Source organism: Syngnathus floridae, chromosome 1 (assembly GCF_059516105.1).
Source record: "Syngnathus floridae isolate MCC-2025c chromosome 1, RoL_Sflo_1.0, whole genome shotgun sequence".
Lineage (NCBI taxonomy): Eukaryota > Metazoa > Chordata > Actinopteri > Syngnathiformes > Syngnathidae > Syngnathus > Syngnathus floridae.
The window spans coordinates 21,617,501-21,632,692 of NC_142413.1; the positions used below are offsets into that span (position 1 = coordinate 21,617,501).

The following is a 15,192-nucleotide window of genomic DNA, read 5'->3' on the forward strand; positions in this document are numbered from 1 at the left end:
CAATGATTTCTTCCTTTTTGCAGTTCCCAATGTACAACCTCAGAAAGCGTCGACTAATATGACTCATGCTCTTCTCCGTCTGCCTTTCTTTGTGCGTTATGTCACCTGTAGCTGAGTGTTGAGCGTCTGCAGTCGAGTACACGAGTCCTGCAGGCTGAGTGAGTGTCGTCGTAGCGCCTCCAGCTGCTCCCTCAGGTGCTCGCACGTCTCCTGGGACTGAGACAGACGCGACAACAAAGCCTCCTGTCCAGCAAGCGCCACGGCTCTCTGAGGCAGATGTGATCAGAGTGAGGAAACAAAGACAGCACAGGTGCTAGTAAATGTTTCATCCTCCTCCAGCATGTAGACATTGTCTTGCCTTCTTGACACACACCTACAAAAATACATGTGCACATGTTCCTTCACAGTGCTTTAAAATGGTAACCAAGGTGAGTTGACATATCACATCATAATATTCTGTTTTGAAACTACCATGTACTTAGAGCAACAGGAATCTTTGCACCTGCACAGTAATCCAACTAAAGCGTGGCTGGCATATGTAAAATTGAATAAGACTCGTTTAGCGAAACCTCAATAGGAAAAGAAACAAATAACAAATCAGGTGTTATATTGGACGACACCAAAAACCAAAATAAGATTTCCAAGAGTGCAAATTGTGTTTGAGTTGCCCTAAAGATTTCATTCTGCTCTGTTTTGGGGAAAACCTGTGCACTGTCTGTTAGTTTTCAAGACCGATGCTGATGCTTGAGGGAATACAACTTTTTTCTCAACTTGTAGCATCAATCATTCCTGCACAGCAGTATGTTTGGTACAGCCGCCTCAATACCGTCTCAATCCTACAAATAAAATGAACAAGCTTCCTGACCTTGGAGGTTGTGCAAACAATATCATTAACATTGTTAGTGATATTTTTCTAAGAGTAAGCGTCGACGGAAAAAAAGGGACAAAAAGGAAGAGAAAAGCAGCTGAGATAAGGAAGATGAAGAGTCGCTGAGGTGACATTATAGAAAGTGATGAAGACAGATAAAGTTTGTGAAAATAAAGTGCCGGACTAGGGAAGTGGACGCTGTTGTCAGCCCTCTGGCAAAAGAGTTTCCACATATATGGATCATCATCCCTCACATAAACAATGCAGACATCTTGCAGATAAGATCCAAACCTCAATACAATCCAAAGGCTAACCTCTTTTTCCAGCTCCAGCAGCCTGCGAGTGAGCTGCCTCTCTCTCTCTCCTGTGGCTTCATGGGACGACACAGGAAGGTCATGACCTTTGTCTCGATCCGAGGTACACGCCTCACGCCGGTCAGTCGGACAAGCGTGCGCTTCATCCTCATTTCCCATCTGGAGCTGAGGCTCACGTTCACTCAGAAGGTGAGTGAGTGGCTCTGTTCTGTCCCGTGATTGGTTGAGAGATTCTGTTGCGGCCTTTAGTTGAGTTTCGTTTGTTTGGAGCTTCTCACTGAGGTGCTGGACTTCAGAAGTAAGATTCTGAGAACGAATCTGCTCATTGGACAGATCCTGACAACAACAAAAGATAAGAGACCATCATCACCATGCAACTTCATGAGCTGTGACTTTTTAATCAAACACCTCTCCTCCAGAAAGAACCCAATCTTTAACTCTCACACATACGCTGACACACATATGCACACACACCTGCAACAATGACTGATTCTTGGCTTGTGCGTCTGCGTACTGCTCCTCCAACTGCTGTTTACTCTCCTCCAGGCTGCTTAACCGAGTGACGAGCTCTTGCTCCAGCTTCTGGAGGTGAGTGCAGAGCTCCTTCGACTCAGACAGCTCCTGACACACGGTCCTATGAATAAATCAATAAAACCATCAATGTTGATATTTTATTTAACTCATTTTAAGTACAATGGAAAGTTAATGAATGAATGACAAAGTATAATGTCAATGCGTAATATAAATGCATAATGTAAATGCATAATGCGTCAAAGAACTCTCAGATGCTAGTGTAGAGCCAAAATCCCCCATGTTCAAGTTTAGTAAATTCAATTTTTTTTTTTTTACAAATCTTTATTGATCATGTGTGTGTTATTTTTACAGATTATGGACCAGTACCTGCGATCAGAGTCCAAGGCTCTCACTCTCTGGTTGCTGTGTTCCAGCGCCACATTAGTGCTCTGCAGCTGCTGTCTGAGTCTCACCGCATCCCTTTCCCGCTGCCTCGCTTCTTTCCGCAGGCCATCCAGCTCTGACTGGCACACGTCTTTCTCCTGCTCCAGGCGTGACACGTCCAGCAGCGCCTGGTCCCGGGCCCGTGATGCGTTTTGAGCCTCCAGTACGGCATCACGTACCTCCGCCTCCAGCTCCTCCTCTCGGTGGCGAGAAGTCTCCAAAGCACGACCCTGACGTTCCAGCTCGGCCTTGAGCGCCTGAGTGGTCAACACTAACTGTTCGCTCTGAATAAAGAGAACATGGTAATAATGATTAGGTATAACGATTCATAGTGGTTCCTTTAAATCTATCTGCCTATGCTAAATCATCTTTCCCCGTTGAAATGAATGGGAAGGCCATTCACCTGTTATGGTCCAAAAAACCACCAACAAAATTATATTGTGTTTTTAATCAACTTGATTAAACCTGATCAAATGAAATATACGTCAGTGACATAGTAATTCAATAGAATGTTAAGAATTACAGTTTGTACACAATGACAATTAAGTGGTCATGCTTGCTAAGTGCAGTGTGAAAAGGTCTGGATTACTTATCTGTTTGCATTGTCACTTTACAGAGATTAAAGTCGTTATATGAGGACTACAAGCAACACCACATGATAAAAAAATAAAAAAAAACATAGCTTGCCATCATATAGCAGCTGAAGGGAGCAACATAAATGTTACGTGAATATGAGAGCAAATAAAGCATTAATGACACCTGAATCTGAAAATACGAGCCAGGCCTCGGGAGCCAAATGCAAACTGCACAGCCGAGGGAACGAGAGAGATTGAAAATTCTTCGCTCTCGGCCAGTCAGTAGAATTTTTTTATAGAGTCTGGTATTAAACAAACTTTGACGCTGGGTCAGAAATTCCACATTAGGCTTCTTTTAATAGTGTCCTTTAGGAATACTGTGAGAATATCAGTTGACTGTATCATATCACTACAAATGACCAAATGTGTTGTGTCTCCAGGTAGAAAACTTGAGTCAACACAAGAAGCAACAGAGGATATTGGCAAGTTGTAAATTCCCGTTTGCGTTCAACTCCCTGCAGCTGAAGCGGACCGAGTGTATTTCATGTTTCATTTAACACACGCGCTTGAGTCGCCATTAATTCTCAGTATTTGCTGCTCACCGGCTTGTCAGAGTAGAAACACAAGCTCAAGACATATCAACTGCAAATATAAAAGCATGTTGATACTGAGCACATGCTCTATCGGGACATATCCAGTAGTTGTTGTAATACGTGATCTTGTACGTATTGAGGTTTTACTTTCTCATAGTGCAATTCTGTGGAACTAAAAAAAAATATTACTGCTCTCTGACAGTAAGTTTACAAAGGTAGAATTATTATATGTATAGTTCTCCAGAACTTATATTAAAATGTGTATTCGAGTACATTTTATGCTGTGTAAAGATCGACTCTTGGATGCTTAAGATATCAAAGTCTTATGGTGTGAAAAAAAAAAAAAAAAACATTTGAGTGACTGCAGCTAACTTGAAAATATATAAACCATATCCCTACTGGATATTAGAGGAAAAAGCCAAGGTGCAACTTCCTAAATGGAAGGTATTCATGGATCCTTTTTATGGTATTTCTTTCATGCTGACTAAGCACTGGTCTTTTCCTTAGCTTGCAGCCTCTCTTATGACTTACAGTTCTTCTGCAAACAGCACACTGACGGTCATTCTGGATTTTTTTTCCACGAGAAGAAATTGTCTTCTTTTTCACATCCTTCTTAAGAAATGGTAATATGTGGAACTTCAAGCTAAAATGCTCATAATAAGCAGTGAAGTGACCTTTTGTGAGTATACACGTTCTTGTCAACACGTAAAAAAGTGCACCCTTTAACACGTGTGCTTTTTTGGTACAGGAGTATGAAATATAGAGGGTGGAAGTTAAAAGTTACCACTTCAACTAAAATTCTTCTTTTTCTTTCTTTTGCTGTTCTTGCTTGTTTGTCACATTTCTCTCCCAGAAAAAAACAAACTGTCTTGTTTACTGTCACCACTGTGTGCGTGTGCGTGTGTGCGCACGTGTGTGTGCGCGTGTGTGAGTGTAGCCGTGTGCATGTATACTGGCCAACCTTGCGCTGAACAGCGCGGAGGGCATCCACGGTGCCACGCAGTGTGTCCCTGTCTCTCTCCAATGCTGCCCGTTCCCCCTCCAGGCTGGCGATGACTGTCGTTTGCATGCTGTGAAGCTCGGCTTGACTCCGCAGGCGGCACAGCTCTTCCTCCATGACCCCGGCGTCACACTGTAGAACCTGAAACATGCATGTGAGACGTGAGAGAGAAACATGCCATCATCACATCTATTGTTGGGTGAGAAAGTATTTTTCATGTGCTATAGTAAAACAGCCGATAGTAGGCAATAGACAGCAGGATAAGACCAAAAATAGAATACACATTTTCACAAGTCTTTGTTGAGGACTGTTACATTGGCCAAAGAAGAGCCCATTATATTTAGTGTGGCGCAGGACAAAGGAGCCAATAAACAGTTTTGTACATAATTTGCGGCGTTACAGGGGATGTGGTAACGTGCTCCAAAAAGAATTAAATAAACCATGACAGGAGTTTTTTATATATATATATATACAAAATTGTGTAATAGGAAAACATACATTTTTTGCCATTTGGATGGGGAACCCTAACCCTAACCCATTTGTGAGGGTTAGGTGGCTTGGGGAATGATGGGGAAAGTGATTACAATAAATTACATTAATTAAATTACAATAATTAAATTACATTCAATATAATTTGTTTCTATTCTAAGGGGGGGGGGGTCCAACCTGAAATTATAAATAACCACCCATGGAGCGTTTACAATGAGTCCATATTTGACAGGGCCAAAAAATTATTAGATTTAGGTCCAGATTTAAATATGAAGTAAGTACCAACCGAGAAATAAATTTAGATGCATACAGTCTCAAAAATGTAAATAGGAGAATCTATCAAAAACCAATGGTCCTTTTGTTGAAAACATCTCCCATCATACTTTGTAATTCAAGATGTCGCCTGCAATCATTTGATAAACAACAGGGCTCAAACCAAAACACAAAGATTGATTGGCATTTATTTTGTGGTTGTACTTAGTTTCTCAAATTTTGATGACCTCATTTTTGAAAGGGGAAAATGCATTCAAAATCGAGACTGTAAGATCCTCTGCAAGGCTGCAGTGGCTAGAGTAATGATAATACATTTGGAAAGTGTAATCAAAACTGCTTAGTATCTTTGCGTACATATGTATTATGATAAATGCCCGTTGTCACAATTGCATTTGTTGCATTCTTTACTTCTCAAATGACTTCTGGCTATTTTTAAGTAACTCATAGCGTGTCCAATGCATGCACGCTTTTGTCTGGCTGCCAATTTGTCATCTCTACTACCAGCCACACAGTCTCCTGATTACTATTATTACCACCATCAATCTCAAATCCGATCCCATGTCCACTCCCTCCCTCCTTCCCTCCCTCCCTCCCTCTCCTCATCCCAGGCTCCATACCTCGATCTGCCTTCGAGCCTCCCCGAGATTCTCCGCAGCTTTCCTCAGGTATTGCAACTCGGCCTCCAGGAGCGTCAGCCTCTGCTCGGCCTCCCACGTCTTCCTGCTCTGATCCCCCAGCTTGGAGCGCAGGTCCTGGGCCACCACGGCCTGCCTGTCAGCCTCTTCCTGGGCCTTGTGGAGACACCTTGTCAAAGCAGCATCAGCACCAGGAGGGCCACACGTAGCCTGTTGTATAGCCTTGGGTTCTTGTTGACTTTCTTTATTTTGGATGTCTAATGTGGCTGTTTCATTTTTAGACTCATTTTGCTTTTGAATGTCGATATGGTCGCCTTCTGCTTCTCCTCTTCTTTTGGGTTGGATCGCCGCATCACGCAGTTCTGCTTTCTCTCCTTTAACATGGAGAACCTCTTCCCCGACCCCTGCTTCCCTTTGCGTCACCATGAGTTCCCGTCTGCGCTCCTTCTCCTCTGTCAACCTCACCATGCCTTCACACTCTCCCCTGCAGGATTCAGATCCCTGGACGCCCTTCTCGCTGTTCTCCCTGTCCAACTGCTTCGCTCCTGCGTCGTCCCGCTTGCCTTCTGTGCGCTGCAGGCTAGCCATTAGCTCCTCTAGTCGCAGCTTCAAAGTAGCATTTTCATTCTTCAGATTATGAAACTGGAAAGTACAATGGAAACACAGCGGAGGAGAACTGTCAGAGGTTGGAATTATCTTTTTATTGTCTACTTTTGTGTCTTTTACTGCTTCTATCAAATAAGCTTGAAATAACTCAAAACACTTCCTTCACTTCAAAGTATTTAAATCGGAAAATGTTATGTCATCACATAATCATTTAAATCAGTTTTGGTAGGTCATAAAAATAGAGTTCAAAGAAACTGGCTACATTGATGTAATTTAAGAAATGACAGAATGTAGAATACAGAAAGGATTAACTCGCATGGATGCAATGTATACTGCATTTAATGTCAGTTAAATCCATCAAATGCAAAGACCATAGTGCAAAGACTTACCGGCATTTACCATTTCTTTTGCCAAAAGGGCACAATATGTACCAGCGATTGAGTTTGGTGGCTAGTTTCATCAAGCGAATTTCTGAGGCTTGCCAGGATACAAGTATGGTGCCAAATTGCGTGGCTAGGTTAGAAAAGGGAACAGCCCATTGACAAAATATTGCACACTTCAAGACACTATTTTAAGGGATGCAAACGCAGGGTTGGTAAACAACCATTCGTTCACACATTCACACCCAAGGACAATTTAGAGTCGTCACGGAAAATAATGCAATCCAAAGTGTCAGTTTGACCTCCAATCTCACTGGGCCGGAATTATTCCTGCGCATCACAACTCTCATGCTCTTTATGACCCCTGACCTCCTGCTGGGCCTGTAGCTCCTCCAGACATCTCCTCAGCCTCGCGTTCTCCTGCTCTGCTCCCAGCAGCATCAGTGTCGAGGCCTCGCCAACCTCCACACTCAGAGGCTTCTGGTCTAAATACGTCAAAAGGGGGGGATATAAATTTAAAAGAAAAAAGCTGATATGGGAAAAGTGGAGAAATTGATAAATGATATCATGCTGTTTTCTTTTTTATGATTGATAACAACAGACCCAATCCTTCCACAACATATTTTCTCTTATCAGTTAATTAAAATGTCTTAAATGACAAGGTGCAGACAAGCAGGGGCTCTGACCAATCAGCTCACACAGCTCCTCGTCAGAATCCTCTGATTGGAGGAAACGATGGTGAGTGGCAGCCACCGGAGCAGGAATGCCGGCACTACTGTTGCCACCGCATTGCCGCAGGTCCGCCTCGAGGCTCATGTTCAGCTCCAGTAGCTCATCAACACGCTGCCTTTCTGTGTCACGTTCCTACACAAAGAAGATATATTGAGGGAAATATACTGTATTCACTTCATAAAGCGGGTTTGTAGTTTCCGGACTCAAAACAGAAAAAACACTTTTTGCCTATGAATACAAACCTGACAGTAAAAAACTGTCGTGCCCGTGCCAGAGCACGCTCGGCCAGCAACTTCCCTCAGCCACACCCCTTCATCACCGTAATGTCTGTCACCTGCTCCCTCTCGTTGTCTCATGTATTTAAACCCTGCCGGTGTGTTCCTCCTTGTCGGTGTCTACTGTTGGGTTCTGTCCCTGCCCGCGCCCAGTGTTCCTGTCGTCTGGTTTTCCCCCGGTCTGTCTGGAGGCTCACGGTCAGAATTTGTCCTTGTCCAAGTGGACTTCTGTCGGACGGTCTGTCTGTCTGTTTGCTGGCCGTGAGTCTCTATTCCGTCTGTGTTGTTGGTTCCCCACCTGCCTCCCTTCCAACTCCCTTTCCCTTCAAAAAACCCTGGTACAAGCTGCATTTGGTCACCCTGGCTCAAATCATTCCTGACAAAAGAATCATCCCTCACTGGACCATTTTCCTAATTTGATTTTCGTTATAAACCACCGCGGCTGAGAAAGAACAACCAATAAGAAACAAAAGCCGCCCTCAACAATTCCGTGTTCTCTATCAATTAGGTGTAAGAGTAGAAAACAAGAACCAGAGCAAGAGGCCTCAAATAGCTGACGATTCAGAAGCCAATATTTCAAAAGTGAATATTTCTACTCCATTGGTATTAGAGCCCCTTTAATTTTTCATCAATACATTCCCAAAATAAAACCAATAACATTTTGTATTAAAGTAACACTATTACAAATAAATTATGCCTCCAACGAGCAGATAAACGGGCGCAAAGGCAGTCGTCTGCAAATCCGCTTCTATGTTGACCCCATTCCGGTTCAGGCTGTGACGTCACACGGCCTTCTGGTCTAAAAATTGAACTCGTGCGGTACGCTATTCACTTATTCATTGTGCTGTCCAACAAAATATTAGATACAGCCAATAAAAGAGAACAGATTATTAGTGCATCTTGCCATTAGAAAAGAACTGATGTTCTCGTTAAGACCGAAACATTCCAACCTTGCGACATACGGGTAGGATCAGTGGGACTTTAATAGTAATTAATGTTCTCTGCGTGCAAAAGGTCACGCATTCACAGGGGCGACCTTCAATGGGTGCAAGTGTGTCCATGTGTGCAGTAATGACACTGCAGTGATTGTTGACGAGCATTTAAGCAGCACTGCACTTCTGATCCTGACAGAACAGTGATATCTAAAAGCAGCAGCGGCTGCACTTGCTTTTAGGAAAGCGATTGTGATTGGTTGCTGGCATTCTTGCTCGAGGTGTGAACAAATATGATTGATCAGTGCTGTCATTGTATTTGGCCAGCATAACAGTTTGTGAATGTGATTTTATGACTTTATGGCTAACACAGTGGCGTCTTGTAATTGTGCTCATCCCCGTGGTGGAAACAGCCTCCAAACAAACAAGCTATTCTGATTGTTAATTGCTTAACGAGCATTTATCATACTGTGTGTGTTTGTCAAGACGTAAGATTGGAATTGCTAATGGAAGTTGTATTGTAGACAAATCAATATCACTTAATACTGTCAAAAAAAAACATTAAATTAAATTTCACTATTGGTGTTCTTTAATAATTGTTCAGAAAAAACACATGTCGCATCTCCATTTGCAGGTCTGGATACCATAGCCACAAGAACAAATGTTTTCAAAGGTGGTTGGTATGTTTTTCAAAACAATTCCTATTTTGGAACGACCCATAGATGTAGTATGTCTTTGGCTTTACTCACCACTTCTATGTCTATAATCCGCTGACGCAGCAGCAGGTTGTCCTTCTCCAGCTCCCTCAGTGTGGAGCATCGGGCCCTCACGTCAGCCAGCTGTTCCTCCAAAAGAATTTTGGCTTCCTGCAGGGCCGCACACATCTGCTGCTGCTCCTACAGGTGGCAAAAATGTCATTACTACGATATGTTAACAATGACTTGGTCTATGTTGTTGCGTTTTTTTTTCCATGTGCACTGAGAGCAGAAATTGTCAGTAGCCACCTGATTGCAAATGTGTAATGGACCAGTGTGTTTTTTTTCTTAATGAGTAAATTTCTAAATTGTGACATGACTTATAAGTACTCAAACAGTGGTGAATTCAGTTATTCTGTCTTTTGAACAAATTCCTGTTAGCTTGTCTTTGACTGCTTATATTCTCCACTATTCTCCAATGTTTAATTAGCATTTGTGGAGAATGAAGCCTCAACAGAGGCCTGGAGGAAAGACGTTCTTTGAGCTAATCTGGGTCGCCACAGGGATGCCGAGCCAAGACAGAGTGAGAAGGTGACAGCAAGGAAAGCGTGGTGTTTCACAAGGACGTGAGTGCACGACTTAAAGCGTAGCCAAGTAAATCCTGTGTGTGACTAAAAGCTCTTATAACCAAACATAATTTCTACTGCTTTATTTTTCAAATTAAGCAGCTTCATGGGGTGAATCTTTCTGCCAAACAATCTTATGATGTTGCTCTGCTTGCTTGCTCTTTGCTGTGTATGGTCCAGCCACTCGGGCGTGTGTGTGTGTGTGTGTGTGTGTGTGTGTGTGTGTGTGTGTGTGCGTGCGTGCGTGCGTGCGTGCGTGCGTGCGTGCGTGCGTGCGTGCGTGCGTGCGTGCGTGCGTGCGTGCGTGCGTGCGTGCGTGCGTGCGTGCGTGCGTGCGTGCGTGTGTACCTTGAGCTGAGTGCGTGTCACCTCCAAGCTGTGCAGTCTATGTTTACAGCTCTGGAGCTCATTCTGAAGCTGCTCAGACCGCGCCGCTCTCTCACGGGCGCAATCCAGCTCATCCCGCAAAACACGTAGGCCCCTAGACTCACTCTGCAGGGAGCGGTTCTGCAGACGTGTGCATACATACAAGAGTGTCGGTGAGGTCAGCGAAACATGTTAGTAACATTAGTGCCAGCTGTTTCTAGGAAGGTCGAATGTTATTGACATGATGCCTCACAGAATTGAAAGCACAGTCATTATGTGTACATGCATTGCACACTTTATTCAGGCTACTATAGTGTACAGTACATTAACATGTTCTAACATCTAACAAAGTTTTATGGACTGATGAGACCAAGATTAATCTCAACCAAAGATAGTGGCTTCAAACAAAAGTTACTCTGTCCTGAGTTTTTTGACACAACCAGATGTAAATTTGATCAAATAAAAGCTGGAATTGTGAACTTGTGTCTTAATAGGTAGGAGTTATTACCCTCCATTTTCCCTTGTCGCTGTTCTGTACAAACAGCACTGACACAGAATGGGTGACGGAGTTTGAGTCAAACAGCCCAAATATAATTTTTTCGTAAAGGTGTATACACACAGTTGACAACTGATAGTTCAGCCAAGTGCAATTTACTTCCAACTGTGAAAATACCTACCATTGCAGTTGTGTAAAGTACACACCTTACAATGTGTCGCACACGAACCTTTTTCTGAAGCTTTTTTAGTTGCTCCTCCATCATGTGAATCTCCTGCTTGTAGTCTAATAACTGATCGCCCTTATCATCCCTAAACGGCAGAGAGGAGCAATCACATTTTCTTCCGACATCTCTTAAAGTTTAGCCGCAAAGATAAAAGTGACAAGTGAAAAGAGAGCCAGAGTGCGTGAGCAATTACAGGGAGTGAAGGCGGCACAGTGGTTGGGGATCACTGAAGTAGGTAACAAACAAATGAATAAATAAACCCACACTAATGGACACATTACCCTTTTTCCAGAGGTAATTAATTTGAACTGGAGTCAACTTTGATCAATGAGAGCAGTCATCCTGGTCTGCTCCCTATTTTCAGAATGTTGAATTGGATTTTATAGTGACTACCCATTGTTATTTTACAAAACTACAAATGCACTGTTTTGTTTAAAACCCTAAACTAACACCCCAATCCAAAATTCAAACCCTAAACCTAGTTTGAACCCCTCCTTTGAAATCCTAAACTTGGTTTGAAACCCTAATTTAAAAAGACAACCCTAGTATGAAAACCTGATTTTGAAGGCCCAACCCTCGTTTAAAACCCTAGTTTGAAACCCTCCCCCAGTTTTCCGACAGAATTTTTAGTCTGGCAATGATGCATCGCCTGCAGGTGCTCCCGTTTAATATATGTTTATTAATGTGCACACACTCACAGTTGTTGTTTCAGGCGGCGGACTTTGGCCTTGCTGTCTGCCAGCTGCAGTGCCAGACCTTGGGGAGGCTCGTCATTGTGACCACCCAGGGGTGCCGAGGGTGAGTCAGCGTGGGCCTCCCGCTCACGACAAAACTCTGCGATGCGCTGGACAGGGGTCACCGGAAAAGTGTCAGGAATGAGGAATTCACTGGTCGGTACAGCCAACAATCTTTTTTTTACATCTTCTCTTAATTTATTTGTATATTTCAACTCAGAATTATTGGACAGAATTTCCTTGATCCATCCATATTCTATCGCATTGCTCAAGTTAGCAGCAAACCATCACTTTTCTCTATGTGATGGCCAGTGTAAATCTCCTCCGCTCACTTCAACATACAGTTCTTCCCTCACAGTTACAAAATGGTGCCAAAATGTTACTGTGAACAATCCTCCGCTGTGAGTTCTGGGGGCACGGTCCAGCTATTTTGCAGATTTTCCTTTCACATTTATGACGATTTTGTTCTGGCTATTTTTGAGTGTGGGTTCCGGGTTCATGTTTCAGCTATTTTGCAGATTTTCTTTTCACGTTTATGACTATTTTGTTCTGGCTATTTTTCAGTGTGATTCCACTGTTGGCCACAAGATGGCAGCATCCTACACCTATGTATTGTGTAAATTTGATTGAAAAAGATGAAAACAGGAGGTAAGTCAATAGTATTTTAAGATCAGTCTCGTGTACTTAAAATTATTCAGCATTGAATTATACTTGAAAACAGGAGGTATGTATTTTAACATCAGTCTCATTTGTACTGAAAATTATTCAGCATTGAATACTCTGCAATCCTGATTTTTATGACTACAGAAAATGACAGCTAGTTTCATTCTTTTATGTACACTTTGGGGTCAGAGTTTTGATTATTGGATGATAACATCAGATTGTTAGTTGAAACTGTTGGGGTGAAAACAAATAAGTGCCATAAATTATAAACAACATGTCTGGATTTTAGTTATTGTCGGTGTGGTCCGGATTGTAAACCCCATGAGAGGGCAGTGTTGGGGTTACTTTATTCTTTTAGACAGGGCTTTGGCCTTCTTGTGGTTGCAGTGGTATCAAACTGTACTGCATCATGGTTTGTTTTCACTTCACAATTCTGAGGTTCTGGGTTTCTCTACAGTCAAAAACATCCATACATGTTAGATTCATGGAGAACTGAGAAATTCTCCTATGTGTCAATGTGAGTGGAAATTGTTGTTTGCTGTAAAAATGGATGGATGGAGATTGACATGTGTCATCGGACAACAGGATTTGATGTATGACTGAAGGATGATATTTGCAATTCATACCTCCAGGTGTGTGTCTCTCTGGGCAAGCATACTCTGGATCTGTTTGGCCATGGAGCTAAACACCAGTTTTAGGTCCGCACCTTCCACCTCAAGCAGCTCTTCCCACTGGAGCGGCAGCACCGAGCGCGGGTCTTGAGTCACCTGCAGCGAGGACGCAGCGATTAGCCGCGACACAAATCAACTAATACTTCACTCAGCCGTGTAAAAGCCAATTAAGATTAACCTTTTTAGTACGAAGAAAAAAGCCCATAAATGGCTCACTCATGCATGTAAAAGAAATGATCGCTTGGAAAGAGGGATGGTCTGAAATTTTCTCTGGTGGAAATTATAAGCAGCAAGCGTGGGGGTGCATCTATCCACACAGGGAGGAAGGACATCTCTTCACCACTCTGATTTATGAGGCAAAGAAGCCTACAACAAAAAAGACTCGTGGGCAGCCTGCTGTTACTGTAATTCAGTCATGCTGCTCTGCAACATGCTGTTTCTGTAATGTGGGCAATTATTCACGGGGCGTATTTTTTTTTTATGTCCAATTGGCATCCATGCTTTATTGAAACGGACAGTTTGACAGAAAATGAGGGTAGGGTGAGAGGTGCATGTATAACAGAGGTGGAGATCCTTCCACGCTGCTGCTGGAATGAAAAGAAGCTCTTTTTCACGCTTCAGTTAGAAAGGGAAAAAAAAAAATCCTTTTAAAGAATAAAAATCCCCATAGAAAATCTCCCAGGAACTGAGGGTCAATCTGTGAATAATATTAAAGTCATTGTGGATTAGGTTCAACCTGCACCTGAACGCACCTGTTGAATGCAAACGGCGAGCGTAGCCTGCTCCTGGATATCCAGAGACTGGATCTGCTGAATGAACATCTCTTTATGTTCACACTGCGGATACGAGAAATAAACTCAATCAGATGTGTTCATTAATGCCGCAGAAATTTTTTATTGCAGTACACAAAGTCTCTCATCAGTTAATCCATATGAGGTTGATTTGACTAGGGTTTCTTAACCTCTCTTTTAAACCTCTGGGCTCAATTGTTGCAAAGTGGCCTGGATTCCATCCAAATGTTTACAATGTCTTCTATACATCATATATTATGTTTAATTGATGTAACTGGTTTGACTAATATTCAAAAATTAGCTCATGGTTTACCACAGATGCAAGAATGTTCGCTCTCGGCCTGTATCACCTTTTGTATGTTACGTCAAGGGTTTTGCCAGGCAGTTTTAGAGCACATTTGTGATCCTGCCGAATGTATACCGCTAATCAATAAATGCTTTGCAATAATAGTTTTCTGTCCACTACTATTTAACTAATCTAGTCCACAAATTGCCGCAAAGGCATTCATCAAACAAGAGGATATAAGTTTGCACATACAACAAAATTGCAAGTAAGATAAGTCATGAAAAAAAAACAAGCTGCTACTAAAAACAATTTAAAGTTTCAGGTTAGGCTTCAACGACTAATGACTACTTTAAATAGCCCTTCAATCTGCAAATGAATTCCATAAATTGCTTCAGCAATCTTTGTTTTTGCCCGACAAGCTCTTTTAGTGTCTCTAATCCGTTTTATTTTCTCTTAAATAGTCCACCAGCTTTTCTACAAGCATTAGATGCCAACTTTGTATATGCCATGAAAGTTTTGAAGGCTTCACTGCTTCGCTAGACAGCGTTAGCCCACACTGCACACCCTGGGCTCTCAGCTCTGCCTCATTTCTTCTCTTTGCAAAGCCAGATCTAATGATTGTACTTTTTCCAAGAGTGTAGAACTTTTGTGTTTAGAATTGGGTTTTTTTTTTGTTATCATTCTTTCTTAATAATAATGTATCGACCCTTGGACTGAGCTAAACTGGTTCATTCATTCTCCCAGACACATTTGTTAATCGTGGAAAAAAGAAATGACACGTTTTTCTCTTTTTACTTCATGTAGCGGGAATGACCTTTTATGAGCAAAGATGTCAGTATTCAAATTACTACATATGAGTATTATATAATAATTCTTGGACAAAATTTATTATATATATATATATATATATATATATATATATATATATATATATATATATATATATATATATATATATATATATATATATAATATAAATTTATTGTGTGGTTAATGGCACTGTCTGGAT

At 42.1% G+C, this 15,192-nt stretch overlaps 1 protein-coding gene and 1 long non-coding RNA gene across 3 annotated transcripts in view; one reads left to right on the forward strand and one right to left on the reverse strand.

Moving 5' to 3' along the window:
- ccdc88b (coiled-coil and HOOK domain protein 88B) overlaps positions 1-15,192 on the reverse strand; it is a 40,547-nt gene that overhangs the window by 17,336 nt on the left and 8,019 nt on the right. For both annotated transcript variants that reach the window (XM_088386054.1, XM_088386063.1), the window contains exons 6-19: positions 13,859-13,942; positions 13,062-13,202; positions 11,737-11,882; positions 11,042-11,123; positions 10,299-10,457; positions 9,379-9,525; positions 7,377-7,554; positions 7,060-7,175; positions 5,687-6,346; positions 4,269-4,448; positions 2,083-2,423; positions 1,657-1,816; positions 1,183-1,518; positions 106-267 (exon numbers count right to left, since the gene is read on the reverse strand). In XM_088386054.1, the coding sequence (XP_088242180.1) occupies positions 106-267; positions 1,183-1,518; positions 1,657-1,816; positions 2,083-2,423; positions 4,269-4,448; positions 5,687-6,346; positions 7,060-7,175; positions 7,377-7,554; positions 9,379-9,525; positions 10,299-10,457; positions 11,042-11,123; positions 11,737-11,882; positions 13,062-13,202; positions 13,859-13,942 (2,892 nt within the window). The remainder of the gene's footprint in view (positions 1-105; positions 268-1,182; positions 1,519-1,656; positions 1,817-2,082; positions 2,424-4,268; positions 4,449-5,686; positions 6,347-7,059; positions 7,176-7,376; positions 7,555-9,378; positions 9,526-10,298; positions 10,458-11,041; positions 11,124-11,736; positions 11,883-13,061; positions 13,203-13,858; positions 13,943-15,192) is intronic.
- LOC148404583 (uncharacterized) lies at positions 5,683-15,013 on the forward strand. Its single transcript, XR_015860696.1, has 6 exons — positions 5,683-7,895; positions 9,264-9,309; positions 9,412-9,531; positions 9,815-11,928; positions 12,337-12,420; positions 13,068-15,013. It is a non-coding gene; the product is annotated as an uncharacterized LOC148404583 (long non-coding RNA).